The following is a 27,173-nucleotide window of genomic DNA, read 5'->3' on the forward strand; positions in this document are numbered from 1 at the left end:
CCCAACCCCTTCACATGAACGCACAAAACGGAAGGGTAGGGGAAAGTTGAAGGGCTAAGGGGTAGAATTGGGATTGGGCCTTAACCTGCCACAAGAGCTGCTGAAACAGTTCTATTCTGCCATCATTGAATCCATCCTCTGCACTTCAGTAACTGTCTGGTTCAGCTCAGCTTCTAAATCTGACCTGAATCCCTCTGAAGACTACAGAGGGTAGTCTGGACTGCTGAGCACATTATCAGTACAACTGTCCCTTGTATTCAAGAACTGTACTTATCCAGAGTGAACAAAAGTGCTGGCAAAATCACTCTGGACCCCTCACATCCAGCACACTCCCTCTCTGAACTGTTGCCATCTGGTCGACGCTACAGAGCACTGAGCACCAGAACGACCAGACACGGAAACAGTTTCTTCCCTCAGGCAATCCATCATATGAACACTTGATAATAACTGTGGAACACCCTACACTATTTATATTTACATACACATAAACGTATTTATCTAACACACATACTTAGTGTACACTTAAATTTTTGCACATAATATACCTGTACATACATAAATGCTTATTGTAATATACCTGCCATACATTGTCAATTTGTATATTGTCAATCCTTAACTACTTAATTGTATTTTTTGTATTTTATTGTTTTTTGTTCTGTCGCTATCATTATGTTGCACTGTGAAGCTACTGTCACGAAAACAAACTCTTCGTATGTGTGAACATACCTGGCAATAAAGCTCATTCTGATATAATTATAATAATATAAATATTCATATTCATAAATATCAGATAACCCTGGTCATCAATTAGTGTAGAAGGATATTAATAGGGATTTCTGTTTCTGTTTCTGTATTTATAGTCTAGGTCTGCAATTACTCCTGTAGATGGCGATAAGAAACTGTCTTTTTGTATAGACAAGACAACGTCAACAGCAATGATATATAGATAAACAAATAACGATTATCTATAATTAATAATTACTAGTTGTGAAGCTTATAGTTAGATAGAAAATAGAAATAGATAAATAGTTTAACCAAAGCTCATCAAATCGCAGATTATATCTAAATGGGAATAAACTCTATTCTATTATCTGTTTATGTACCGCAAGGGTGCAGCATAACTTCAGAACTGCAGAACTTAACAGAATTAAATATATAATATATAAATACAGAGGTCTGCTGACAATAAAATTAAATCAACAGAGTATAGACTTGCTCCTGGCTCGTATTTCATTTTGTGTTTGATCATAAAATGTGTTTCACCGTGAAATGGTTTAATTTACCCCGCAAAACTTCTTCATGTCGCAATCAGGGCTACAGATTTGTTGGTGTGTTGCGCGGAAGTCATCTGCATCCTCAGAGCCACTGCTTTCACTTCCATCCACTTCACGAGTGCACGCGTCTGAGAGAAGTTGATCTCTGTGACAAGATCTCGAGACTTCAGATGCACATCAGATATGCAAGATGAGAGGATACTTACTTGGAATACTTTTACTTTTGAAATATTGCATTTGTGGTGATGTGCATGACTTTGATGGAGACATCAAGGACTTTATAGTTGGTAACAGTAAGTTATTTGTTCTTACTGATCATCGACTACATCAGATGAGACACGATCTTACTGAGGAGAAGAGCAAAGACATCACTAAAGCCTCTGAACACAACAGAGTCAACATTCTGGTGCCTTTTGATGAAAACAGCACCTTGATAACGTGTGGGACATTTAACAATGGATATTGTGAGGTTCTTGATATAAATGACATTACAAACAGTATTTACAATGAAAGTGGTATACTGATAGGACCTCGTCTAGATGAGAAATCTGTTGCCTTCATAGCTGGTACAAGTAGCAGTAGGTACCTTTTGGTTGGGAAAAAAGACGAAGATGCAAAACCTAAAAATACCAGGTATTCTGTTGTTACCTTGCTGAGCACTTCAGACTCTCAACCAGGTGGGATTTTCTCAAAAAATGCAGAAGGATCAGATGCCTTCATTGAGAGCACTGTGACAGATGTGGAGTTTGTTGATGGATTCCAGAGAGTTTCACCCTCAGAATCTTACTTATTTCTCAACACAAAGACTGACTCCGAGGGGAAAGTGCTCGTCCTGTGGATGAACAGCTCTAAAGGAAGAAAGCTAGATATCATCAAATCCCTACAAGCTTCAAGGATACGATGCTGCAGTGATAAAGCTCGTCCAGTGCTCGTCGCCAGCACCGTTATTCCCTCAGTGAACAGAGTTATTTGGGCAGGTGTGTTCAGTGCACAGAATCAGCAGGATCCGGAGAACAGCGCGCTGGCTCTGTACGACCTCAGTCATGTTAAAGGACGAGTGAAGGGCTTCTGTGTTATTGGTGAAAATACATGTGGCTCTGAGGTTGGAAATTGCATTCATGTGTATAATATACAAGCTTTTTAAAAATAAGAATAACACAACATGTTACTATAAAGATAGAAAAATCAGAATTTGTTGCTTGAATAAACTTATACTGAAATAAAGTCATATAGAGTTTAATTTTGTTGTTTGTGTTTCAGAATGATACTGAACTTCAGCCGCTCTCTGTGGTGTTCAAGTACAGCTCAATGTCAGCAGTGGCAGCAGTTAGAAGTGGATCCTGGATTGTGCTGTTCATAGGAACCAGTGATGGTCAACTCATAAAGGTCTGCTTCACTTCTGTCTCCAACACACATGCTTTTATTTTACTAGTCTCAATAGGGTTTCATTTCTAAATACCTGCACACCATTTATGTTTGCATTAAGCTGTTGCCTAACTCTGCATTTGAATGACTACAGTATTTTTTTATGATTTGTATTTCTTTGTTTTTCTAGCTTGTGTTGGATGAGAAACTCACAGCAGGCTGTCCAACAGTGCTTTTCAAATCTGATGATGAACGAGCAGTGTTTCCCAGAATGCACTTTGATCCAGTAGATTTCAGACATATTTACATCGCTCTTAAGAAACAGGTGAAGTTTTCAAATTCCTAGTTAACAAACAATAACAAATTATATAATTTATATATTCTACTATAGTAGAGACATCTTAAAAATATTAAGTAATGAATAATTCCTGTATATAACATTTTAGTTATATAAAAAATATTTTTCTAAAATCATTTCATGAGCAATATGAAAAGAATGGTTTGCCCTATAAGCCTACTTTTATCCAAAAAAGATGATCCAAGATTATTTATTCAGTGAAAAAAGCAATTATCCAGTATCCCACAGTTAGAAAGCCCTGAACTAAACTATGCAGTTACTGTACAGTTACTGTTACTGATCGCATTGTCATACAGTCTCTTTCTGCTCATGTTGTTCATATAGTTAAGAAGAGTGTCTGTGGTTTCGTGTGCTAAATACATCACTCTGAAAGACTGCAGAGCTGCTCTGGATCCTCTCTGTGGCTGGTGTGTGAACACACACAGGTCAGTCTGTCTTTATCACTTGATTTTACACACATGAGATCTGTTCTGCATCTACATTAATATTCCTAATTGTAGAACAGTATGTTAACTTCTCATCATCTGTATGAACATGATGAGCAGTGTGCAAACAGTTCTGTCGTGATACACTGGCTGATCTTGTTTTTATTTAGATGCTCTCCTCGAGATGAATGTTCAGATACTTCATGGGTGTACATCCCAAAAAACTCTCTCCAGACACGGCTGTTTTCTTTTCAGATGACAGAGAATTCTTCTAGAAAGGTAGACATTGTCTAGAATGATTGACTTATTATAATTTAGTTAATATTTAGAAGACTTGTTTTCTTACCAGCCATTGCCCTCTTCTACACAGATTACTCTACATCTTTCATTGAGTCTGGAGAGCACAGGAAATCCTGCCTTCTCATGTACCTTCAACACAGGAACCATGAACCTGTGTGACGAGTCTGATCCACCTGCAGTTTTCCCAAACTGCTCCTGTAGTTTTTCTGACCAGCTACTATACACTGGAGGTTGGTTCTCCTTCAGTGAAGATTTTACGCTCTATATGATTATGTATGATCATAAACATTTTTGATAATTTGTTCAGGTTTAAGAGTCTCTGCTACAGTTACTATTGAGGATCAGAAGATCACAGAGACACTGACGCTGACAAACTGCTCCAGTATCACAGAAAATTCACCAAATGCTTCTTATACACAGTGAGAAAATGCAGACTATAAGAGTTTTGAAAGACTGAACTCCTATTATTAAATGATAAATAACATGAATTAAATGCAGGTGTGTGCAGTGTGTCTCATCTGGGTGTCACTGGTCCTCTTCCTCCAAGCGTTGTGATTGGACACATGGAAGTGGGCTGCAGTTACACACACAGGTGAGACAATGTGTAACCTACATTCCAGTTCTTCTGTATATCTGTATCAGGGAAAAAAACCTTAATATACTTATATTAATTCGGTTTTGATAGCTGAACTATCATTGTGTTGACTGAATGAACTCAGGAATGACATGAGCTGCTCTTTCTTTACTCTTTAGGATGAATGTAAATATCTTCTCTCTGAGATGGTCTACAATGTAAGTGTCACACTGATTATGTGCCCAACGTCACAGGACAGGGATGTTGTTTTCAGTATGTTCCTATTTCAAAAGAATATGACTTTAGAAGAGACTGAGGATTGTGTTTCCTCATTTGAGAAACTATTTGTCACAATTATTATCTTTAAAAATTATATATAATTATTTATTCACATTTACGATATATTTTATCAATGTGTATTTAAAATACTAATACTACCAGTATAAATACTTAATACTACTAGTAATACTACTTAAATTAAATGTAAATTTAATAAAAAGTATATTGATAAATTATATAATCAATTATAACTTTTTATATAGTAAGTAATTTAATTAATTTTAACTTCTGTTATTTTGTTTATATTCAGTTTTTGGTTTTGTTTTGTAACTGAGCACAATCTTTGGTGTTTTGTAGAAGCCAGAGATTCTTTCTCTGGAGCCGAACAAGATTTCTTTCCATGGCAGAAACAATGTTTTACTAAGAGGAAGGAACCTGGAATCTGTTACTAAAATCCGTAATCAAGGGGATCTGGAGTGCATTCCTAAAGAGTGAGACTCTGTGTTTGTTTAGTGGTGTATATATGAATGTGTGTAGATTCAGATAAATCATACTGTATATCTCTTCCTTCAGATCTCCAGTGTTTGATCGCTCCAGTGACACGTTAAGGTTCCACATTCCTCCCAGTGGAACTAAAGGAACAGTGAAAGTGTGTGTTGTTACTCCTGACGACCGTTGTCATGGTAACAGCATCATCACTTACAGTTCTCAGCCCAGATGCACTGGAATACAGCCCACAGTCAGCTGGAGCAGGTCAGACCACTGTCTTCCACATCCCATCAGCTCCTCAAGATGACAACTGCACATTATAATTAATGAATCTAATGTCATAAGAACATTTTAATCATTAAATTAGCAAGAATGCTGTTAATGTGGAAAAATATAATTGCCAAGTAATGATCTGATATGATCAGTTTTAAAATATATATATGAAAAAAATGAATGCAGAATTGATAGTTATTAGGATATTTCCTGCATTTTTAGTCATATTTCTGAAATCTGCAGTTTATTAACTACAATGTGTCATTAGACTATTCTTGCTTAAAAAAAATCTTTCTTATAAATTTCTTAATAATTTTGGTGGGTTTCACTACCACTAGCTGCTGAAATGTGTTGTATTGTGTGTCTGTGTATATATATATATATATATATATATATATATATATATATATATATATATATATATATATATATATATATATATATATATATATATATATATATATATATATATGTGTATATTGAAGTTGTTTTAAATGTCTCTTCATTCAGTGGTGGAAGGAAGATTCATCTGCAGGGGAGCAATCTGGAATTAGTGGAGTCAGTTACTGTACATCCCTCTAATAAAGTGATGAAAACACAATACAACACAAGCTCAGGGGTAAGATGTGTGCTTATTATTTCTGCAATTGCTCACGATACTTTATCTGATACATAGAGGTTCGCTGTTAATAAATTCCAAATTATGATGCGTAAACATTTCAAGCAAATGATTTGAGTTTTTTGGCTATTTAAACAAAATAGTATAGAATTGTAATATTTTAATTTTAAAATTAATTATCAGTTGACAAGAAAATAATTATTTGCAGAATTCTAATATCAACTAATGACCTTAATAGTATTAACAGCCTTCACACAGCTTTAAATGTAACATGTACTGTATTAGATTCATATTTTCATTGTCTCTCTTTCTCAGGATGTGTGGTTTGACTCCGGTCCTTATGATGGCAGTGGTCAGTTTAGATTGTTGCTGAATGTTGGGAACTTCACTGTGGACTGTGTGGATTATTTGTCCTACAAGCCTGATCCTGAATTCACTGGATTCACCACCTTACAGGTGGCCAATGATCTACAAGTGAACATTCAGGTGAGTTTAGTGATACAGTGAGTTTAACTTTAGTCTACATTCTACATTTTTGCCATGCGTGCCGGCCCCTGATTGGCACTTAGTTAATACTGTTATGTTTCTGAACATCAGTATGTGAAACACACAAACCTCCAAATCACCCCACACTCTCTGTTTCTCAGAAAAAGACAGATATGTTGAATTTGAGTATGAATGAGGTGACTGTGACGGGTCTACAGGGAGATCAGCAGTATCCGTGTGTTTTGGAAAAGATTGAGTCCAATGCCATCATCTGTAAGATTAAAGGAGAATCAGGAGCCATCTCAGCAGTGGATACACTCAATGTGAGTGTAAATATTCATGTCTTTATGTAAATTGTCTGAAGTAATTATTGTAAATTATTAATGACCTTTATATATCTTACACACAAAACTTTCCTTCTTTTACTTTAATTTTCAGATAGTAATCGGGAATTTTTCTAAAAACCTCAATTTTGATTCTCGAAGTAGTAAAATAATATATGTATCCATCTTTGCTGCATTGATTCTGCTCATAATTCTGGGTGTTGTTGGTAAGTGATACAGATTGACATCACATATTTTCACAATAGTCCTCAGATACTAATGTTTGTGTTTGCTCATCTGTCTAGTTGGAGTAATTATTCACCGTAAGAGCCAGAGACAAATGAATGAGAGAATGAACAAGGACCTGGAAATGCTGGAATGCAAAATCAGAAGGGATATACGACAAGGTTGGCCATCTTTGAAATGTCGGTCTTTGTGGCGTTTGTATGCATCAATGTAGCTCAAGCTTAGTTATAAACACACAGCTAACCGTAAATATTAAACATTGTTGTGTAACTCCTCATGCACATTTGTGCAAAAGACACAAATGATATCTCAAATCATGCAACTATTACTTTCCTAAGCAATGTGCATGGCAGTTTATAAAATAAAATAAAAAATCCCATAGGCGTATATGACTTTCTTCTTTCAGATGACTCCAATTGGAGTTATATTAAAAAGTGTCCTGACTCTTCCAAGCTTTATAATGGCAGTGAGGGGGTGTTTTTTTATATAGTCCAAAAGAAGTCCAATAAAGTGCATCCATCCATAGTAAAAAGTTTCCCTTATGGGTGGGGGGGGGGGATAAAGACCTCCTGAAGTGAATCATTGAGTTTTTGTAAAAAATGTCCATATTTCAAACTTTATAAACTAATCTCTAGCTTGTACTAACTGTCATACGAGCGGACTATACCTTTAATGCTTATATTGCTGACATACTTCTTAGAACTATATAATGTCTAGTTGTTTATGATTACATCATGCATTTATGTTTGTTTGCTTGTTTGTTTTGACAGGCTTTGTTGACTTGCAGACAGAAAAATCGGATTTAATCGATAATGTTGGAGCCATACCTTTCTTGGACTACAAGCACTTTGCCTCAAAAATATTCTTTCCTGAGGTTCACTATTTTTTTTTTATCTATCTGAAATTCCTTTTTTCTTGTAGAATTACTTTATGTATTTGTTTGTTTAATATATATTTTCTCTAGGCTGGCCCTCTGGCCGCAGTCATGATCAGAGACATTGGGCAGGTAAGATGCTGCAGTCTCTTTTGTAGTTTATGAAATGTAAATGTGTGACTGTGTAAAACAAATTTTTTTATCTCTGTCATATTTTTGTGGTTAGGACTCTGAGCAGACAACAGTTGATGAGAAATGTCAGGCTTTTGCTGCACTGATCAGGGATAAGCAGTTTCTCAGCTGTTTTGTGCATGCATTAGAGGAGCAGAAAAACTTCAGCATAAAAGACAAGTGAGTTGAAGACATTTAAATGTATGCATTTAGCAGGCACTTTTATCCAAAGCGACTTACAAAAGAGAAACAAGATGCTTTGAATATTTTCTTACCTCTATTTGAAGATGATTTGATAAACCTGGTCAAATGACCATTTTTTGAGGCCTAGACATGATGCCTATTGCTTAGAAGCATAAACAGATAATAACAGATTTGTGGTTTTGTCAGTGGTGAGTTTAAAATATTCTAGCGGTCCCCCCAGAGTGGGTCTTTTTTAAGACAGTAGTTTTAGTTTTAGAAAGTTTCCCCTTACTGTTTCAATGGCTACACGTCAGGCTTGTCACGTGACACACCGCAACCACGAAAACACTGTATGACAGATGGATCGCTTTTATTTCCTTTTTCATTTAAAATATTCATTAATTTGCATACCGGTCATGAACAATCTGATATTCCGTCTCACAAATATGTGTAAATGAATGTGTTTGGTCATTTAAAAACCTTTCTAAAAGATCTTGATCGTGATATGTATTATATGAAGGGCGCCGTCATGTTTGCAGTGCAGTGCGTCCTTTCAGTCAGATTTACAGCACAAGAATTCAGCAGTTTCTCCCGAAATACATGTAATAAGTGTGCCGGTGAACTGGGTGAAGAATAGAGTGAGTTTTATAGTTACTTACACTATGGGTATCTGATGTGAATATAACACATCTGCAAATTAAATTTGAATCAATTGTTATCGTTGATTCCCTAGACATATGTGTGTATTTTTCAAACTCTAAATGTATTGTTTTATTAGTACTTATATGTATTTAAATGTCTGAAACCTAAAATATACATTATGTTGTTAAGAACACTGCATAGTTGTGATAATATGACAAGAGCAGTGCACGTCTCTCTCTGACTCAGCGCCAGGCAACGTGCGAAAACGCAGTTTGAATTTGACAGTTACGCGACATCATCGAACGTTCTAAATCCTGTATGGGCATGGGGCATGGAAATATGAATCCCATATGTGGGATCGTACTGCTCAAAGAGTTAAACTAAAAACATACATACAGTACCTGATTCAGAAGCGCCAGATGGTTGTAGCAAAGTCAGAATTATCTCCTCTCCTAGGTTCATGAAACGGTCGTCCATAAAATGTGCTTCTGTTATGTTGTAAGTATTCTTAAAGATTCCTAAATGCATCTACTTTCGGAAAGGCCAAATAATGTGCTTTTGCATTCATCTAGATGCACAGCATCTCCCTGACATGGCTGCTTTAACTGTGGTTACTGAAAACAAGCCTTCTTTCTTTGTGTGCACATTTGGGGGGCATTACGGGGCAAATATTTCCACATAGTGATGTAGACGTGTGGGGGCGTGTTTGAACAAGCCGTTTTAGGGGGTGTGGCAGATTTGATTAAGAATATATCTTTGGATTTGAAACTTTAGTCTTTTCAACTTTACAGATCTTCTTCATGCACAAAGAGGACCAGGAAGCAGGAAAGGACGTTATGATGCTAAAAAATGCACAGGGTTTATTGAGTAATCTTAACTGTGTATATTGCAACACTCAGACTTTGTTTGACCAGCGCAAATCTGATAACTGTTATATCAAACTGCTTCAGAACAGTGTGTCAAAAAAACCTTGAAATGGAGACATTCCGTCTTATCTCTTATTCATGAAGACAAATATTGCACGAAACCCCACAAAATAATTTAGCTAGCATTGCAAAAGAAGAAGTCATATAAAAAAAGAATGGCATACATGAAAAACATGATTAAATGAATAGAATAAAACCCAACAAATTTGTTTCAGAATATTTTATTGGCTTGATGGTTTTTCAAAGCATCAATATTAAAAAATAAATAAACGATAATACAAGACAATGCCACATCCATGGTTGGATTCTGATTGCATTTTAAATATAAATGTGTGAGATATGTGTGTAACAGTAGCACTCAGTGTCTGACCCTTTATCTACTCATCTTTCTTCTGTTCTTTATACCTTGTGTTTTTGTTCCTCTCTTTCTGTTCCTCTCTCTCTCAGGTGTACAGTGGCATCTCTGTTGACTCTGGCCTTTCATGGAGACCTGCTTTATCTCACAGAGGTAATGGAGGACCTTCTGCAGAGTCTGATGGACCAGTCCAGCAATGCAAATCCCAAACTTCTCCTGCGCCGCACAGAGTCCATAGTGGAGAAGCTTCTTACCAACTGGGTGTCCGTCTGTCTGTACGGTTTCCTCAGGGTCCGTCCATTGTATAGTGAAATTATAAAGCACATATTATCTTTAACTACTCACATGTGCTCACATGTTTATGCACAAAACGTGTGTTTCCTCAATAGGAATCAGTTGGACAACCTCTCTTCCTGTTGGTGTCAGCTCTGACTCAGCAAATCTCTAAAGGGCCTGTGGATTCAGTGACAGAGAAAGCTCTGTACACTCTTAGCGAGGACTGGCTTCTCTGCCAAGCCCAGGAGTTTGAGGCCTTGGTCAGTATTTCCTCTTTTACTGTCTCTTTTATGCAAATGAGGAAGTGTTTGCAAAAATGATCTGTTATTAAAAGTACTGACTTTAGAAACCCCTTTCTGAAATCTGCATGCCACATTCAAGTTTTAAGAATTCCCCATTTTATTCAAAAACATTCAATATTTCCTTTCCTGCACTCAAAACCACTGAAAACGTTTGGTTAAAAGGTCAGTGTGGTTTATTAGCTTATGCTCCTCTAGGCTGAATTTATTTAATCCAAAACACAGTGAAAAGGTAATTTTCTCAAATATTATTCACATTTAAAATAACTGATTTCTATGTTAATATATTTGTAGATGCAATTTATTCCTGTGATCATGTTTCTAAACATGTTTGGGAAACAGTGATGTGGAAATCGTGATGCAGAAGTCTTTGATTGACGGAAGGCTCAAAGAGCAGAAGTTTATTGTTATCTGTGTACATTTCTAAACCTCTTACATCAAATGCGCATAAGCTTCTGCTTTTTCTGTTGCCGTCATGTCCATCCTTAAACCACAGAAGGCATCCTGTAACTTCCTCTCTTTCATTGCACAATGTTTCTTTCACAAGAAACATTATTTTCTTTACTAATTGACTAATATAAGACTAAGTTCACCCCACGATAATAAATCTGTATCATTTAATTGCCCTAAAGTTGTTACAAACATGTATGAATGCTTTCTTCTGTAGAACATAAAAGAAGATATTTCTTAAAAAGATACTGTCTATTTGGACCAAAAACTCACATTTTGTGAGTTACTCACATTTTATAAAATATCTTCCTTCCGTTCAGCTGAAGAAAGAAATTCAAACAGGTTTGGGACAACTTGATGTTGAGCAAATGATGACAGAAATGTTTATTTTTGGGTGAACTATCTCTTTAACGTTGGGCCATTAGAGATTTTTATTTATAATTTTCTTGTTACCTGTCATGTTCTGTTCTCAATTCTTTCTGACCTGCAGTTCTTACTTTTAGTAGTGGTTGGACGGTTGGGTCTCTAACAGTTTTTTGCTAATAACACAAAGAGCAAGACTAAAGATAAATTATTTCTTGTGGGCAGAATAATCTGACCAGATTATCTTCTGCTAAAAATTAGCAGCAGTCTCTTACTGTTAGACTGGTTGTGCTTCTGCATTCTGCTTTCAGCAGAGGATATCAGTTTTGCACAAGCCTTCCTCTCACAAAACTGGACTGTACCTGTATTGCCAAGCGAGTAAATGTCATTTCTCCAAAGGAAGGTATTTGCATCACAAGATGGTCTGACTCATTGTTCAAAGTTGTGTTCTGCTGCTTTACTGGAAATTGCAGTAAAACAACAACAAAAAAGAAGTAGTCTTTAAACTGCATAGTCATATGAAATTCTAGTGCATTTATTATGTTCTAAAAAACTGCCATTCTAAGTCGATACAGCATTTTTAAAAAAGCGAAGTGACGTGACCTATACTCAGAATTCGTGCTCTGCATTTAACCCATCCAAAGTGCACACACACACACACAGCAGTGGGCAGCCATTTATGCTGCAGTGCCCGGGGAGCAGTTGGGGGTTCGATGCCTTGTTCAAGGGCACCTAAGTCGTGGTAATGCCGGCCCGAGATTTGAACCCACTACCCTAGGGTTAGGAGTCAAACTCTCTAAGCACTAGGCCACAACTTCCCCGGACGGACTCAATGTTTAAAAAAAAAAAAGTTAAAAAATTTTTGATCTACATGATATTAAAGGGGGGGGTGAAATGCTATTTCATGCATACTGAGTTTTTTACACTGTTAAAGAGTTGGATTCCACATGGACAAAGTTTCAAAAATTAAGTTGTACGTTTGAAGGAGTATTTCTGTTCCAAAAATACTCCTTCCGGTTTGTCACAAGTTTCGGAAAGTTTTTTTTGAGTATGGCTCTGTGTGACGTTAGATGGAGCGGAATTTCCTTATATGGGTCCTAAGGGCACGTCTGCCGGAAGAGCGCGCGCTCCCGTATAGCAGAATACTGAGAGCACAACAGACGTTCACTGATCAGAGCGAGAGCGTCGCGAAATGTCACAAAAGGAGTGTGTTTTTGGTTGCCAGGGCAAGACAACCCTGCACAGATTACCAAAAGAGAAACAGCATTAAGGGACCAGTGGATGGAGTTTATTTTTACAGAGCATCAACGGAGTTGTGCAAGTGTTTGTGTTTGTTCCCCTGCATTTCGAAGATGCTTGTTTTACAAACAAGGCCCAGTTTGATGCCGGATTTGCACATCGTTTATTTCTTAAGGATAATGCAATCCCAACGAAAAAGGGTCACGATCGTGTGTTGGAACCGCATGCAGTGAGTAAAACTGCTTCAAATATCTCTGTGTTGTTAACTTAGCTATCTGCGCGTAAGCACATCAAGTAAACAACATGCGATGTTGTCATCAAACTGCACGAGTAAAACTGCTTCAAATATCTCTGTGTTGTTAACTTAGCTATCGGCGCATAAGCACATCAAGTAAACAACATGTGATGTTGTCATCAAACTGCACTTTCTACATGTACAGCTTAAAAAAAAAAAAAAAAAAGACGACAAAGTGGAACTTCATTTTCCAAACCGCTAAGCAAATATATACAGTTTCAGTACATACCACAAAGAGACGTTGTTGCTGATGCTGCTCTTGTTAAATTTCAGCTGCTGGATCTGATTCAGGATCATAAATATACGCTGAATCTGACAGTTAGCCATGGTTTGTTTTGGTTGGTTTTGTCCTCACGATAATGTCACAGCTTCCAAACGCTCTCAACGCAAAAGCCTACTGGCGCTCATGATTCTTTAGCTCCGCCCACACGTCACGTTGCATCGTTTTCCTGTTATGTATGGGAAACTCCTTTTTTCCTTTCTGCTGAAGCATGATTTGTTCACGTTTGTGTAGCTGCACAAACCAATGGCGCTTAAGCCAGCCAAAAGGTGCAAGGCCAGCTGCTATATAAATCAGCCCATAGCACCATTCATCAGATTATTGTCCTTCAGCGACGAGTTTAATCTCTTCACTGACACTTCTGCAAGAAGAAACCATGGAAGAAGCTTCAGCTCTGCTCACCGCCGTGGAAGAAGCCGAAGCAGCGAACGCAGGCTTCACTGCATGTGTCCAGCATCCGAGCAAAAAGCAATTTCCAAAGATCAAGTTTCCAACATGCGTTGTTCCAAATGTTGCACCGCAAGTGTGGTTTGTGCAAGGGTCTCTCAAGGGACTCAGCACTCGTGTGCCCCGCCCTCCCCACATCCTTTTACGCTGGTGTGAATGAAGATCAGGGCCCCTCTTCAGCTTTGAGCGGACTGGTCTCATTCGGCACGTCCGAGGAAAACATCGTCATCGATGACGTCACTGCCGAGGACTGTGTCCGGAGGAATGGGGGTGATTCCAGCGAGGAGCCCGAAGTAGCCTTGACCCCTCAGGAAGAAGTCAGACGCCGGGGTAATCCGCATCCTCGCAAAGGCCATGGAGGATCTGGGCCTCAAGTAGTCGGCGCCGGATAAGCCCGCCCATGGTTTACTGGACTAATTATTCCTGTCAGAGACCCACCACCAGTCCTCCTGCCAGCGCCCAGCCCTGTTCTTGCCAGCCGTCCATGATGAGCTTACCAAGACGTGACGAGCCCCCTACTCAGTACGGGTAAACCCCTCTACTGCAGCAGCTCTCACCACTGTTGACAATGCTGACGAAAAGGGATATGCTAAACTTCCTCCCCTGAAGGAAACGATCACGCACATCTGTGATTGCCATCTGCCCTCAGCTTAAAGGGCCATGCTGCGCATCCATCTAATCCCTGCAGGACCACATCAGCTATCGTCATCAGGGTTTACGCAGCAGCTGGACAGCTGCTATTTCCTTGTTCCAAAGTGAGACGGTGGACTCAGACCCATTCTGTATCTCAGACATCTTAACAGCTCGCTTATGCACCAGTCATTCTCTCCACAGACTGTTCTTGAGATGCGCGTTCGAGGGAGTGGCCTATAAGTATGCAGTCTTTCCATTTGGACTGCCCTTGGCCTCATGCACTTTTACGAATTTCATAGACGCAGCTCTGTCTCCTCTCAGAATCCACGTATTGAACTACCTCAATTATTGGCTGGTTTTAGCCAGATCAGAATGGGAACTAAACACTCACAAAGAGCTGCTGTTCAGTCATTTGGAGCGCCTCGGGTTGGTCATCAACCCACAGAAGAGCCACTTGTTGCCCAGACACTGAACTGTCTTTCTAGGGACGGTTCTGGACTCCGCACTAATGCGGGCATGGATATTGCCGGATCAGTCCCTGACAATTCAGGAATTGACGGATTCCCTCACACCGGGGACGACATGCCCCCTGAGGGATTTTCAGAGGCTGCTCAGCCTTGCTGTATCGAAGCTGTGGCCCCATGGAAGACCTCTCACCTGTTTCAGACAGGAGTGAAGATGGCCGTGGCCTCCAGAAGGAAATTGATCAATACAAACACTTCCAACTCTGGGTGGGGCCCACTGTTTGAGGGCAATCTGGCATTCGGCTCCTGGACAGCTCAGCAGTGATGCCTACATATAAACTGCCTGGAAATGTTGGCAGTTTCCTTAGCCAACATTCCTTCCTTCTGACCATCAAAGGCCACCACGTCCTGGTCCGTTCGGACAGCACGACAGTGGTGTCATATCAATTACCAAGGTGGCCTCAGGTCTCACACCTTATACAGATTGGTTCTTTACCTCCTTCTCTGGGCACAGAAAGAACTCCTCTCGCTAAGGGCAGTTAATGTGCCAGGCAAGATGAACCTAGGAGTAGACATGCTTGGAATTGGGCGCTGCATCCTCAGACAGTACAGTGAATTTGGGTGGACTTCGGGAAGCAGAGGTCGACCTCTTCGCCATGACTGGCCCAGGGCTCGTCTGTATGTGAATCAAGGAAACCAAATGCTCCCTCCGAAAGGCATGATTTGGCATCCCCGCCCAGAGTTGTAGAACCTTCATGTCTGTTGCCTTGACAGGAGTCTGATAGTCTCCCAGCCAGAGTAAACAACACCATTCTTGAGGCAAGGGCACCATCCTTGAGACAGCTCTATGACCAGAAATTGTAATTATTCCTCAACTGGTGTACTGCATGGCAAGTGGGCCCTTTTTTATGTGACGTGTCCTGCATGCTGACTTTTCGTCAAGAGCTGTTGGATAAGGGGCGCGCCCCAACCACACTCAAAGTATATGTGGCGGCCATCATGTTGAATCATTCTCTCGAGGCCGGCCATTCAATAGGCAGATATTACTTGGTCATTAAATTAATGAAGGGTGCCGTATTGGGACTTATCCGTGGCCACCATTTGAGCTGCTCAGTTCAGCTGACTTGAGGCCCTTGTCGCTTAAAGTGGCCCTTCTCCTTGATTTGGCGTCGGTTAAGTGTGTGGGTGACTTACAAGCACTGTCGGTCAGTGACTCGTGTCTTGTTTTTGGGCTCAGTGATTGCAAGATCATTTTGAAACTGAGACACGGCTATGTTCCTGAAGTGCTCTCTACTCTGTTTAGAAAGCAAATAATGCCACGTTTCCACCAAAATTAGCCAGAACATTTGTACCAGGAACTTGTTTCCCCATGAACTTTTTTCCCCCCAGACCTGTTGCTTTCTACATTTCCACCATGGTCTAAAGTACCGGGAAGATTAGGCAAATATACGTCTGGTGATGTAGGTCTGTGCATGTTTCTCAATACAAAGAATGCTGATTTTGGACCTGCATCCTCGGTAGTTCAGACTTTGCACGTTCAACTCGGGAGTTTTTGTCCGTGACGATGCAAATCCGGTAATTCTGCAAACAGCAGCATACTTGATAACATCAGTCAGCTCACCTTGGCTACTGCAAATTGCCTCACTGTATAATTACAATAAAACAATAAAGGATATGAAATACCACTGCCTTCTTTCGTTTTCATTTAAACATAATAATAGCCACAGAAATTTACTGTATTCAGGGAAATGTGTATATATATATATATATATATATATATATATATATATATTCAGCCATTACAATGAAACGGAATATTATATTTTTTTTTTCATTTTAACATATGGATAAATTGAATACAGGCCAAAGATTGCCTGTTAAATTTACCCAAAACTAATTATTTTTTTATATTTAACCACTAAAGAGACATCATAGCCAGCGGCATAAATCAGAAGGTCTAGCCGAGGTGAGAGTGCTCTCTGTGGATACATGAGCACTGAGCTCCCGGCTGATCGCGTGGAGCTGACCATTTCTGAAATTAGTGAGAAACGTTTTTAAATAGGTGCTGTTTTTATAAATAAACCACAGATTTGAGTTTTAAACAACTATATTCTCACCTGAAATAATTTAAAAATTACATTTCATGACACAGTAACAGTAATATTTTGAAACTGATCCGAGTAAATGGTGATTGAAATCACAATGCTGCGTCAACTCAACCAATCAGCATGTTTAGCGCCCAAGTACCGCCCCCGAAAGTTCCGGAACTTTGAAAAAAGTACTACCTAGCCAGCAGGGACTTTCTGAGGGGCATTTTTTACCTCCGGTGGAAACACACCGAGTACCGGCCCAAAGTCCCTAGTTCCTGTGGTGGAAACGCACCTTAATATCCCTATTTGCACTCCCCACTGCAGACGGTAAGCAGGGACTGAACGTTCTCTGCCCTGTTAGGGCTCTGAGAGTCTCTGTGAAATCTAAACTGTTTAGACATTCTGAACAGCTGTTTATTTGCTTTGGTGGCCACCAGAAGGGTCTCCCAGGATTGTTGATGCAATAGCTCTGGCTTATGCATCAGAAGGACTGGAATGCCCTATTGGTGTAAGAGCCCACTCCTCAAGGGGAATGTCCTCCTCATGGGCATGGTCCAGCAGCATATCTATCAGTGAGATCTGTGTTGCTGCCGGCTGGTCATCGCCATCCACTTTTGCAAGATTCTATAACATAACCGCTCTGTTTAATCCTCCCATATGGTTAGTGGTTCTCATGCCCTCAGCTAAGCTTGAGGCGAGATAATGCCCAATCCCTTAGGGGTCTTATTAGTGCTCTTACACTGGGCTCGCAGAGCAAAAAAAAGGGAACATTTTGGTTACTCAGCGTAACCTCAGTTCCCTGAGATCAGGGAACAAGTGTTATGTAACTTGCCACACTACACGCTGCATAAATTGATGATCGTGGCTTTTGTCGATTGATCTGATGAATGGCATTACAGGTCGACTTATATAGCGGTAGGCCTCGCCCCTTTTGGAGTGCTAAAACGCCATTGGTTTGTGCAACTACATAAACGTGAACGGTCAGGCTTCAGCAGAAAGGAAAAAAGGAGTTTTCCCATATACAATGCTCATTATCTCATTCCCTTATCTCAGGGAACCGGACCTGAAGACAATTACGTCATATTTTTTTAATTATTTGGAGCTCTTTTGATGCGTTTTCCTTAAATCATTTTGTTATCCATTAATTCACATTAAAAGAAAAACTGTCATAAATTGAAATTGAAACATTAAAACTGTTTCTTTTTGTTTTCGCCCCCCCCACCCCTGTAGAAACTGAAGGTGGTGTTTGCTGTGGGAACTGGAGGAGAGGTCAGTGAACCTCTAGAGGTCAACGCACTGACATGTGACACAATACAACAGGTCAAGGAGAAAATCTTACAGACCTTTCAGCGCAAATTTGGTTTCCCCTTCCAGCCGATCAGGGATATAGAAATCGGTTAGTGGACACTCTATTTCTCACTCTCTCACAGTTGATGATTATATTATTATTTTATTTTATTTTAACTTCCTTATAGAGCATACGTATGTTGGTAACACACAGTTTCAGGTTGGCAGTCGCAATATCCGCCGACCTAATTCTTGTTTGTATTCTGTTTTTTGTTGTGCACTCACAGAATATGAAAAGGAAGGAAAGTTTGTCATGCTACAGGAAGTCGATGAGACCTCAGAGATTCGGGGGCATGTTACCATGTTGAACACTCTAAAACATTATCAGGTAAGCGCAGGAGAAAAAAAAATGGTCTAAACATCATTTTGAGAAGTGGAGTATATAGACAGCTGATAAAACAAAATCCATTTTGGTCATATATAGAGACCAGGGGCAATATGTATAAAGGCGCTCAGAATAAAAGTTTAGTCCTAAGTGTGTCAAAATTCTAAGAATGACAATTTTACTCTTATACCTAGAATTAAGAACAAGAGTGATACATAAAGTCTCCTAAGTGTTAAGACTGGGTCTCAGCTCCTAAACTATTTAAGAGAGCTGAAGAGGTCTCCTAACCTAGTTAAGAGTAACAAGATGGCTGCAAAGAGGAGGAGACAAACACTTTCCAATGTAAATATGACATATCGGACTTATGGGCTTGCTTTTTTTTTACTGACAAAGTAAGAATGAAATAACCTCTTCCACTCAACAAGTCAACGCTCTGTTTTTTTTTTTTTGGCTGGTAAATTGGAAAAAGCAGCAATGCACCAATGAGGACACTGTAAGCAGGGTCTTACATTCTGTGTCACTAACCTTACCAAACACAACAGTGGCCAAAAGGGATGTGTGGATTAAAAAATAAATATATATGACCCCATATTTCACTTAAACCATTAAAATACAAAGGACAAGTGCTTTCCAACAAAAGTAGCTAAAACAGGTCACTAAATGTTGCTAGATTTATATTTATATATTTATTTATACTAGTATTTATATTTATATAGATCAGTGAACTTGCCTTTATGACGTCATGCGAGTGAAAGGCGTGACATTTGCCATGTATGGTAACCCATACTCGGAATTGGTGCTCTGCAGTTAACCCATTTAACCAAGTGCACACAGTAGTGAGAAGTGAACACACCGTGAACACACACCCGGAGCAGTGCTAGGCCACTACTGTATGGCAGTTTATTGAATTTCCAACTGACCACCAAACCATATTGCAAAAACAAGCCACTTTTGTGGGGATTGTGGGGCTTTTCTGGAACTCATGTTCACATCATTGCTTCAACTGTAAATGAGGATGCATACCAATAGAAAAAAAATGCATCAGTAATAATTTTTTGATAATTTTGCACAATGCAAAGCATTTAAAAAATACATTTAAATATTAAACTTTTAATGTCTTAATTAAATAATATTATTGTAGTTACATTAAATGATTGGTGTTGTGCTGCTGACTTTACATGAGCAGGCTCACTATTTGTTGATTCACAGTTTGAGGTCAGCCGTTTTGTGGCACAACACTCAAGTGTCACCTCAGTCAACACTTTAGAATCAGTCTTAGACTTTTTTCTGAAAGTTGCTTTTAGCTTCTTTCAAAAAGTCCCCTACCCTTAAAAAAGCTTTTTACTGTTTTTTTTGACACTTAAGTCAAAGCATAAGACTATTCTTAAGAGCATTTCTGAGAAGTGTTATTCATACGGACCCAGAAAAATCTTAGTGCTAAGAGTTGCTCCTAGTAACAGTACTCTGAGAAAAATCTTAGAAATGTGAATGTTTCCTCTTAATATTAAAGGAAAGATTCTAGTAAAGAAAAAACGTAATTCAGGAGGCATCTTAACCATTGAAAGAGCTCTTAAGGTCCAAAATTGTTAAGAGTATTGACGAGGACATTTAAGAGGCTTAAGAGTTTTTTTTTTTAGCAGTGGAGAAAATCAACGGAACATGAAGAAGAAGAAATATATATTTACACACATTGCATGACATGAGTCATGACTGAGTTAAAAAGACACTACTTGTTAGATCGTGCAGTGATCATCTGTGTGACCGACATGCTAACATCTGGGACACAGTTTAAAAATGCCATAGCGCCAGAAATGAAAGTTTCCTGAAAATAGACGGTGTGAGTTTGGTTATAGAATGCAGTTGCCACCCTGTAAATAATTGTACTGTGGGAACATATATATATGTATGTATATATATATATATATATATATATATATATATATATATATATATATATATATATATATATATATATATATATGTATATGTAGATAATGTGTGTGTAAGAGAGTATGGTAAAACAGGAAAAATTATCCCTGTAATTTCAAAGTGAAGGCTTATAATACAGCCTAAAGCACTTTTATTTTTCTTCTTGGACAGCCAGCCAATCACTGTCTTCCAAAGACTGTGTCATATGCAAACAGAAACCTCCCGCTCTTTTGAAGCCCATACGGAAGTCACCTTAACTGTAATTCGTCAACTGGTCATTCACTCCAAGAATGACAGCTGTAAAGACAGCTACATTTAATAAACATTCGGTTAGTTCGCCCAAAAATGAAAATTATGTCATTAATAACTATGCTGTTCCAAACATGTAAGGCCTCCTTTTATCTTCGGAACACAGTTTAAGATATTTTAGATTTAGTCCGAGAGCTCTCAGTCCCTCCATTGAAGCTGTGTGTACGGTATACTGTCCATGTCCAGAAAGGTAAGAAAAACATCATCAAAGTAGTCCATGTGACATCAGAGGGTCCGTTGGAATTTTTTGAAGCATCGAAAATACATTTTGGTCCAAAAATAGCAAAAACTCGAAAAAATAGCAAAAACACAAGTGAAGAACCATTTCTGTCGGACGTGTCCGATTCGTGAACCGAGGAGCTGATGATACTGCGCATGTGTGATTCAGCGTGAAGCAGACCGACACACAGAGCGTCTGAACTGAACTGATTCTTTTGGTGATTGATTCTGAACTGATTCTGTGCTAGTGTTATGGGCGTGGGTAAACCGAAAGGTTGAATCAAGGGCAATCATCGCCAATGACGCCATTACTTCGAGCGCAAAAGAACTGGTGAACCGTTTTCTTCAACCGGTTTATTGAATCGAACTGTCCGAAAGAACTACTGGTGATTCGAACACCGATGCAACCGGTTCTTCACTCGTGAACGAGTCAGTCTATTGTTCGTTATCTGGCTCGGCTCGCTGTTCATCACAGCAGTTCAGTCAATGTACTGTTTGAGTGCATGCATTACTCCGGGATATTGGTTTGTTTGAACTCAGAGGGAGTGTCAGACACATTAAAAAAGTTAACAGCTTAAGTCATTTGTGGATTAATGCGTATTAGAGATGCGAACCGTTTAAAACGATTCAGTTCGATTTGGTGAACTGAATGATTCGTTCGCGAACCAGAAATCCAACTGCTTTGATTTGAACTCTCTCTCACACAGACACCGAAGAGAAGACAATGCTGAATAAAGTCGTCGTTTTTGCTATTTTTGGACCAAAATGTATTTTCGATGCTTCAAAAAATTCCAACGGACCCTCTGATGTCACATGGACTACTTTGATGATGTTTTTCTTACCTTTCTGGACATGGACAGTATACCATACACAGCTTCAATGGAGGGACTGAGAGCTCTCGGACTAAATCTAAAATATCTTAAATTGTGTTCCAAAGATAAAAGGAGGCCTTACATGTTTGGAACAGCATAAGGGTGAGTTATTAATGACATAATTTTCATTTTTGGGCGAACTAACCCTTTAAAAGTTCATTATAGCAAAATGGATGCTGATTGGCTGATCAGTAATCAACTTGAAAAAGTTGTACTGAAAGTGATTACAGTGATATTGTTCTTCTGTGCTGTTATTGTTATGGTTGTGACATGAAATCCAGTACTCTCATACAGTTAGAATGATTAATAAAAATCTATAGGTATCATTATCAATTGTAGTCATTGTCCTTAGTGCGAATTGGCCTTACAGCTATTAAAGTCTCCATGAAATCAAAATAAATATTTTTTGGCTTTTAGTATGAATATTATAGCCTTAAGTTTATGCATAAGCTATTGACAAGACTCGCATTTAGAAGATATAAGCATTCAAACCGTACAGTCTCTCACTTCCGCAAATATTTATCAGCGATTTTGAAGATATCACTCTGCACAGCTTCTCATCAGATTTTCTGTGCAATCAAATGCTGTCTAGAATCTGAAGCGTCCCACTCACTACTCTATAAATGCTGAAGCTGCTGTTGACATAATTACTGTTTGTTGAATGGCACGGAGTGCACTGTATAGGGCATAGGATACGATTCAGAAAGTGTAAACCGCTGGGGTGAGAGGCAGTCTGGTTTTGTGTTTTTTCACACAAACAGTGCAAGTCATGTGTTAGGGAGTCAGTGCAGAACATAAATCGTATCAGACCCATGTGAATTCTACACAAAATGCTATTTTTTAAGTGACACGGATGAGATCAGGAGGAGAAATTCAGACCAACTAAGTATTAGAAACCGCACTGACGAGTAGAAGAGAAAACACCAGTGCCATGCACCAACATAAATTACATAATTGTTTTAATTACACATCCACAGCATGACTATGTTCACTGTTTTGTTTCATATTAAATGTAATCTAATAGATTGTGGCTGTCAAATGTGGCTTTACCACAGTCCTGTATGAATACAAATTTGAGAAATGAAACACCACAAAAGAAGTTTGTCTGATTAGTCTTGCACAGTATTTTCATGATCTCAGGGTGGCGCTTGGCTTTATTCGAGGTATTTGAGAACGACCTTTCACTTGCAAAGCTTGTATCACAAGGCCAAATAAACCCAGATTATGCTTAACTGTTGTGGAAACTTACAACACATCCATAGTCTACTGCAGCACAGTAGTTATTTTTTCAGCTTTTTCAGAGTTTGTGTTTTTAAATATATTTTTTCCATCCAGGTTGGAGATGGAGCATGCATTAAAGTTATCACAACAAAAGTACACGCAACACTGAGTTCTCAGAGCAGTGTAAAGGGTGAGTCATCATTCCTCCTATCATTTACCATGTCAACTGAAACTATGCCATGCCCAATTTCAAAATTAATAAATTTCTGGGCGGTTTATTTTGCGGTTGCATTTGTTGTTACTCTGTTGTTGAACTTAAAGTGGGTTTGCAATGCATTCCGAGCATTAATATCTGTGCAACTGACAACTCATATTAGAAGTTCTCTAGAAAGACTTATTTAGCTCACCACAATACTGCAGCTTTGCAACACCCCCCCCCCCCAACCACTCTTCAAAACATTCAGTATTGCAACATATAATGTGAGCGTTCTGAAAAAATAAATACATAAATAATGGCAAAGTTCAGCCAAAGTATGGCAATTCTGTCATCATTCACTCACTCTCATCTTTTTCAAAACCTGCAGGACATTTTTTTCTCCTTGTGACACATAACAATAATGGTTTAGCAGAATATTTGTGCTTCATATTGCATACAAAAAAAAAAGCAATGGTCACGAGTGTTATCAAAAAAACAGCATGAAAGTCTGAAATTTGTCATATGACATCAGAAGCCTTATGAATGCTTTATGGTGCTTTTTGGAGCTTGACAGACACTGGTCCCCATTTAATGTCTTTATATGGACAAAAGCAGCTTTAACAGTCTGCTAAACAACATAATTTTTGTTTTCCACAGACAAAAAGAAAAAAAAGTCATATGGGTTTGAAATTACTTGATGATGAATATTATTATTATACCTTGGGTGAACTTTTACAAGTCTGAACTGGTGCTATTAACAAAGAGGCCAAATGTTCAGGCAACCTTTTAATAGAGAAGCACAATGATGAATCTGGCCGTGTGCACAGGAAGTGGTGGAATCAAGTGCAAAATCTGTTGGTGAAGTCTCTTTTCTCTGCATGAACATGTTTTCTTCACCTCTAGTTATGTTTGCATGTGTGTTTATAGTATCTTTTGGAGCGCATCTGCATTGTGCAAATTTGGGTTCCAGCATGTGGCCTTTTTAAGTTCCAACTCAAACCCACTGTAACCACACTAGAGACTAGTACTGTAACACATGCTGTATACATTGTAAAGCACAGTAATGCATGACCGCTGGGCCAGGATCAGGTTTTACATAGCTGGTTTATTTACTCATCATTATGGTATTTTGTTTCACAGATGATGAGAACTTCGCTGTCAAGTACTTCCACCTGGTGAGTTGGCATGTGTTACATCTGCACAATGTTGGTTTTGGTGTGTCCTTCTCGTTGCACTGACACACCTAATGATCTGTCAAGCAATGACTTGTGTTGTGTTTTCCTCCTCGGGTCATTGTTGAGAGTCTATGTGTTCTATCTAATTGCTATTGCATTGACAGAATGCAGTGAAGAAATCGTAGGTGTGATACTTTCGGTTTTGTCAGTGTCTTCCTGTGTGAGAGGAAGTGTTTTTTAAATAGATCTAAACATAAGAATCTTTGTATCGCTTAAATTGTTCAAAGATACCATTTCGCCTCTTCTTATAATGAGACATAAACATGTAAATGAGAAACACTGATGATATAAATAAGAAGACATTGTTGTAAAATGACTTTACTAGAATAAAGACGATTTCAAATAAACATAGTAACATGGACTTTTCGATTGGTTTAGGTTGATCCAGATATCGACACCGACCTGAGCAAACATCCAGAGAAAAAAGCACTAAAATTCAAAGAGATGTACCTCACCAAGCTGCTCTCCACCAAGGTGAGAATAATTGACACATAGAAGTATTTTATTGTATATTGTATGTTGGATAGACAGATGTAGATTTAGTCAGACATGCAGATATAAATAAATAGACCTATATATAGAGTTTATATTATGTACACAATATGTATATGTAATATGAGCTCATTGTGTCCACCAGGTGGCAGTCCATTCTTTTGTGGAGAACCTGTTTAAGAGTATCTGGGGTCTGCCTAACAGTAAGGCCCCATTGGCTGTCAAGTACTTTTTCGACTTCCTGGATGCACAAGCAGAGAGGAAAAAAATCTCAGATCCAGATGTTCTTCACATCTGGAAAACAAACAGGTGCTAGATAACACACATTCACTGCGTAGCTCCACCAGCAGCTGCTCTGACTGCTGACTATCAAATGCCTCACAAGATCTACTAACGTTTATATGTTCACGCACAACTAATATGGTTTACCAAATTTCCCCATCAGCCTTCCACTTCGTTTCTGGGTGAACATCCTCAAGAACCCTAACTTTGTGTTCAGTGACATGGAGAAGACGCCTCACCTTGACGGCTGTCTGTCTGTCATCGCTCAGGCGTTTATGGACTCCTTCTCCCTAGCCGAGCAAAACCTGGACAAGGTAACCTCTGAAACCTAACATGAATATCACAGAGTTCATTACTGACTCTCTATTTCTCCTACAGCATTCACCAACCAATAAGCTACTCTATGCCAAAGACATCCCTCAGTACAAACAGGAAGTGAAGTCGTACTACAAGTTAGTAAAGGACCAGCCTTCTATTAGCAGCCAGGAGTTGAAAATATTTCTTCAAGAGGAGTCGAAGGTACAATTTCTAAGACACTACCTAGAGATTAAATGAAAAGCGGCTTGATAGGAAGATGGTTGAAATGCGAAATGCCTTAAACGCTAATTCAATTTCTTTGTCAGAAACATCAGAATGAGTTCAATGAGTCTGCGGCTCTCCGTGAACTCTGCAAATACATGCTCCGCTACTTCAGTGAGGTACGAATCCCGTGTTATCAGCGCACATATGCTTTTATGTGCATTGGTATCAGTTTCACAGAAAATTTTCAAAGGATTTCAAGGCACATTGAAGCCACCGAAATTCTAATAAGAAAACCTATTAGGCCACTTAAAAGAAATGTAACAGCACTTTCACTTCCTGAACTAAAACAGAAAAGGAGATTTGATACTGTGGATTCCCCTAGAAATCATCTGAAAGTCGTGTGGTCAGGAACGATTAAGGATTCCGATTTAGCCAAGTGATTATACAGCTGCGTAACTTTCGTTTTTAATGTTCGGTCTTTACAGGTTTCTCAGAAGCTGGATCAGACAGATGCCCCGGCTAGGCTGAAAGAGGACATGGAAAATGTGAAGGAGCTTTTTGAAACCATGAAACGAGGTGGTTGGAGTTGAAATTCCTGATCTTGTTATTCAAATGGGTATTCACACTGCATTTTGATTATTTAAAGCTGGTCACATCTCCCTCATAAAAACTGTCAACATTATCAGCCTTATATTAGAGAAGATTCACTTCTGTTTGTTGGATTCTGTAGAGACCAAGTGAATGTAATATATATATTGATGATTTTTTTTTTTTAAGTTTGTGAGGAGCTCATTGTTGAGCTTATATTGGACTAAGACTGAGCTGCCTATACAGTGCATCTCAAACCCATTACTTTGTTTTGCATTGCAATGCAAAACTTGATTCATATGGTTTAATTTGATTTGTTTCTGTTTTTAAATCATATATTATTTTACTACAGAATTTCCCTGTAATGCATTAATCTGCCAGGCCAAGCATAGTATGTTTCTCCTTTTTGAATTTTTTTGTAAATGGACTAAACATATTATTTATGGAATTTGCATAGTTATTCAACTGTCTTCGTCTGCACTATACTAATATAAAGTGTCAATTTTATGCCAGAGTGTTACTTGCACGACAGTGTGATCACCGTTAACCTGTGTTACTATGTCGCCCTCTATTGGGTTTAATTATAACTTGTAATATAATATAATATAATATAATATAATATAATATAATATAATATA

The 27,173-nt window shown here is 38.6% G+C and overlaps 1 protein-coding gene across 1 annotated transcript; it reads left to right on the forward strand.

The window, feature by feature from the left end:
• The first annotated feature begins 1,357 nt into the window (after positions 1–1,357).
• Positions 1,358–27,162, forward strand: plxnc1 (plexin C1). The gene is made up of 31 exons (XM_026209713.1): positions 1,358–2,376; positions 2,535–2,660; positions 2,830–2,964; positions 3,322–3,422; positions 3,593–3,701; positions 3,793–3,952; positions 4,030–4,141; positions 4,221–4,314; positions 4,476–4,514; positions 4,933–5,066; positions 5,149–5,328; positions 5,848–5,956; positions 6,272–6,442; positions 6,604–6,765; positions 6,881–6,992; positions 7,071–7,172; positions 7,782–7,885; positions 7,976–8,017; positions 8,112–8,236; positions 10,255–10,453; positions 10,552–10,698; positions 18,229–18,394; positions 18,573–18,673; positions 23,335–23,410; positions 24,557–24,591; positions 25,030–25,125; positions 25,289–25,452; positions 25,589–25,739; positions 25,804–25,944; positions 26,049–26,123; positions 26,433–27,162. Exons 1-31 carry the CDS (start codon positions 1,465–1,467, stop codon positions 26,535–26,537), a joined length of 4,485 nt encoding a protein of 1,494 aa, XP_026065498.1. The 5' UTR covers positions 1,358–1,464; the 3' UTR covers positions 26,538–27,162.
• The last annotated feature ends 11 nt before the right edge of the window (positions 27,163–27,173 follow it).

The sequence above is a fragment of the Carassius auratus genome, chromosome 29 (genome assembly GCF_003368295.1).
Source record: "Carassius auratus strain Wakin chromosome 29, ASM336829v1, whole genome shotgun sequence".
Classification (NCBI taxonomy): domain Eukaryota; kingdom Metazoa; phylum Chordata; class Actinopteri; order Cypriniformes; family Cyprinidae; genus Carassius; species Carassius auratus.